This window comes from Salvelinus sp. IW2-2015, linkage group LG28 (assembly GCF_002910315.2).
Source record: "Salvelinus sp. IW2-2015 linkage group LG28, ASM291031v2, whole genome shotgun sequence".
NCBI lineage: Eukaryota > Metazoa > Chordata > Actinopteri > Salmoniformes > Salmonidae > Salvelinus > Salvelinus sp. IW2-2015.
The window spans coordinates 28604397-28608580 of record NC_036868.1 but is presented as its reverse complement, the minus strand read 5'-3'; the positions used below and the strand labels follow the sequence as shown (position 1 = coordinate 28608580).

At 51.5% G+C, this 4184-nt stretch overlaps 1 protein-coding gene across 1 annotated transcript in view; it reads right to left on the bottom strand.

Moving 5' to 3' along the window:
* Positions 1–4184, bottom strand: part of LOC139023191 (fibronectin type III domain-containing protein 1-like) — a 27225-nt gene that overhangs the window by 2776 nt on the left and 20265 nt on the right. The window contains exon 4 of the mRNA XM_070435731.1: positions 243–360. Within this exon, the coding sequence (XP_070291832.1) occupies positions 243–360 (118 nt within the window). The remainder of the gene's footprint in view (positions 1–242; positions 361–4184) is intronic.

The following is a 4184-nucleotide window of genomic DNA, read 5'->3' as shown; positions in this document are numbered from 1 at the left end:
GTAGGAGAGGGTATTGTTTTTGTGTATGGTGATGGTGGTTTGTATCATGTGGTAGATGGAAAGGTGAGTATGGTACATGTATGCAGTACAGGATATATTTTTGTTTTTTTTATTTTAGGGGGGGGTGAGTTTTAAATGAAATGAGAATGTTTCAATAAAGAAAGACAAAAAGTCAAAAAGTCTCTCTCTCTCTCTCTCTCACACACACACACACACACACAGATACACGAGCCCACTCTCACCTGGAGCCACCAGGTAGGACCTTCTCCATCTCGATGGCCGGGTCCACCCAGCTGATGAGGACAGATTGAGGGGACATGACCCTCACACCGATGTCTTTGGCCTCATACTCCTCAGGCTCTGCATGGGGAACAAATAACAATAAACATGGTCTAGAGGGCTGCAGGTCTAAGTAGAATTGCAGCCAATTATCAGCCTGAAAAGGTCAAATATTACAGCAGCTGTTGTTTTTCTCAATACAATTCAGAGAATGGGAAAGAATGAGTGTCACATGGTTGACGTTTATCTCAATACATTGCAGTCAATGGGACAAGATGAGTGTCACAGGGTTGTCTTTGGCCTCATGTTAATACATACCAGTAAATGGGAAAAGATAAGTGTCAACCAATTGAGTCTTATGTCAATGCAGTCAATGGGACAAGATGAGAGTCACAGGGTTGATGCCTAAGTAAATAAATTGCATTCAATCGGGCATGATTTGCATCACAATATGGACAAATGGAGAAAGGCATCACAGACATGACACCTTCCTCTCTCTCCCTCTCTCTGTTCTCTTTTCCTCCCTCCTTTCTCTCTTTCTCTCTCTTTATCCCCTCCCTCCTTCACCCTCCCTCCTTCACCCCCCACCCGTTTTTCTCATTCTCGCTCCCTCCTCCCCCCTCCATTCTATCTCCCGCCTTCTTTCCCACCTCCCTCTAATCTTTTTCTCCCTCTCCCTCTCTCCATCCTCTCTCTCCCACCTCCACCTCTCTCTCCATTCTCCCACCTCCACAGACAGGATATTGACACATATATATGCTTCAAGGGTATTGGCACACAAGTCAATACATTGCCTTCAAGGTAAAAAGGTTGGTGATAGAGCTGCGATGGGTAAATTGGTGAAACACTCAGACAGACAAAAAGACAGCCAGATCCACTCACAGACAGACAGAGAGGGAGAAAGGCAGACAGACAGACTGAAGAAAAGCAAACCAGTGCGACACAAACAACAACACAGAGTTACACATGGAATGAACAAACATACAGTCAATAATACAATAGAGAAAGTCTATATACAGTGTGTGCAAAGGAGGTAGGACAAGGGGGGTGAGGCAATAAATAGGCCATAGTGGCGAAATTATTACAGTATTGCAAATTAAACACTGGGGTGATAGATGTGCAGAAGATGAATGTGCAAGTAGAGATACTGGGGTGCAAAGGAACAAAATAAATAAAATAAATAGCAATATGGTGAGGTAGTTGGAGGTAGTTGGATGGGCTATTTAAAGATTGACTATGTGCAGGTGGATGGGCTATTTAAAGATTGGCTATGTACAGGTGCAGTGATCTGTGAGCTGCTCTGACAGTGTCACGTTCGTCGTATGAATCGAACCAAGGTGCAGCGTGGTGTGCATACATTATTCTTTATTTAAGAATGAACACTGAACAAACGAACAAAATAACAAAACGAACCGTGAAGCTAATATGAGTAGTGCAAACAGGCAACTAAACATAGAACAAAACCCACGAACACCAAAAGGAAAATGTCTACCTAAATATGATCCCCAATCAGAGACAACGATAAACAGCTGCCTCTGATTGGGAACCATATCAGGCCCACCATAGACATCACAAATACCTAGACCTACAAAAACCCTACTTACAAAAAAACCCTAACAAAACAAAAAACAACGTACCCACCCATGTCACACCCCTGACCTAACCAAAATATAAAAGAAACAGATATCTCGGGTCAGGACATGACAGTACCCCCCCAAGGTGCGGACTCTCCGGCCGCAAACCTGAACCTATAGGGGAGGGTCCGCGTGGCATCTACCCTCGTGGCGGCTCCGGTTCTGGACTCTGCCCTCCCTCTTTTACGCTGAGCCCTCTGCCTTGTAGACCCGGACCGCGATCATCGCCGGAGGCTTTGGACTGCGTTTCATTGCCGGAGGCCCGGTGCGATCATCGCCGGAGCCCGGACTGGACCATCGCGGAGGCCCCGGACTGGGAACCGGTCGCCGGGGGTCCCCGGACTGGAACCATCGCTGAGACCCCGGACTGGGCCTGTCATTGGAGGTTCCGGACTGTGGCCGTCGTGGGAGGTTCGGACGTGGGCCCGTCATAGGAGGTTCCCGACTATGGCCCGTCGTTGGGAGTTACGGACTGTGGCTCGTCGTTGGAGGTTCCGGACTGTGGCGCGTCATAGGAGGTTTCCGAACTATGGGCCGTCCTTTGGAGGTCCCGGACTGTGGCTCGTCGTGGAGTTCCGGACTGTGGCCCGTCGTTGAGGTTCCGGACTGTGGCCGTCATAGGAGGTTCCGAACTATGGGCCCGTCGTTGGAGGTTACGGACTGTGGCTCGTCGTTGGAGGTTCCGGATTGTTGGCGTCAGTTCGGAGGGTTTCCGGACTGTGAAACGTCGCGGAAGCTCTGGACTGGGTACATGTCGCCGAAGAGCTGGACTGGATACTGTCGCGGGGAACTTCTGGAGCTGGGGGACTGTCACGGAAGCTCTGGACTGGTTACTGTTCGCCGGGAAGCGTTGGCTGGGACGTGCAGAAGTTGACTTGTACTTCGCGGAAGCTCTGGGACATGGGTGACTGTCCGAGCTCTGCTGGTACTGTCGCGGGAAGCCTGGACTGTGGAAGCGCACTGGAGCCTGTGCGGTGCGGAACTGCGGGTTACCGGGCTAGGACACGCACCTCAGGGCGAGTGCGGGGAACAGGAAGGGCCGTACTGGGACTGTGGAAGCGCACTGGAGGGCTGATGGGGTTGGTGCTGGCACTGGGTTGGTACCGGGCGAAGGACGAGCAGCGGTCAGGGCGAGTGCGGGGAAGAGGCACAGGCCGTACTGGACTGTGGAAGCGCACTGGAGGCCTGATGCGTGGTGCCGGAACTGGTGGTACCGGGCTGAGGACACGCACCTCAGGGCGAGTGCGGAGAGGAGGCACAGGACGTATTGGACTGTGGAGGCGCACTGGAGGTCTGATGCGTGGTGCCGGCACTGGTGGTACCGGGCTGGGGACACGCACCTCAGGGCGAGTGCGGGGAAGAGACACAGGCCGTACTGGACTGTGGAAGCGCACTGGAGATCTGGAGCTTAGAGCTGGCACAATGCGTCCTGGCTGGATGCTCACTTGAGCCCGGCAAGTGCGGGGCGCTAGCACAGGACACACTGGGCTGTGCAGACGCACCGGAGACACAGTACGCAGAGCAGGCGCAGGATATCCTGGTCCAAGGAGGTATACTGGAGAGCAGGAGCACTGAGCCGGCACCATCCGTCCTGGCTGGATGCCCATTCTAGCCTGGCAAATGCGAGGAGCTGAAATAGAGCGCACCGGGATATGAATGCGAACGGGAGACACCGTGCGCATCTCTGCATAACACGGTGCCTGACCAGTTACACGCTCTCCACGGTAAGCACGAGAAGTTGGCTCAGGTCTCCAACCTGAATCAGCCAATCTCCTCGTGTGCCCCCGCCCAAAAAATTATTGGCGCTGCCTCTCGTGCTTGCCTCGTTTGTATTTCTCCTCGTAATATTGCCGTTCCGCTTTCGCTGCCTCCATTTCTTCCTTCGGAAGGCGATACTCCCCCGCCTGCGTCCAGGGTCCTGCTCCATCCAGAATTTCTTCCCATGTCCATTCCTCCTGAACACGCTGCTTGGTCCTTTTGTGGTGGGTTCTTCTGTCACATTTGTCGTATGAATCGAACCAAGGTGCAGCGTGGTATGCATACATTATTCTTTATTTAAGAATGAACACTGAACAAACGAAKAAAATAACAAAACGAACCGTGAAGCTAATATGAGTAGTGCATACAGGCAACTAAACATAGAACAAGAACCCACGAACACCAAAAGGAAAATGTCTACCTAAATATGATCCCCAATCAGAGACAACGATAAACAGCTGCCTCTGATTGGGAACCATATCAGGCCACCATAGACATACAAATACCTAGACC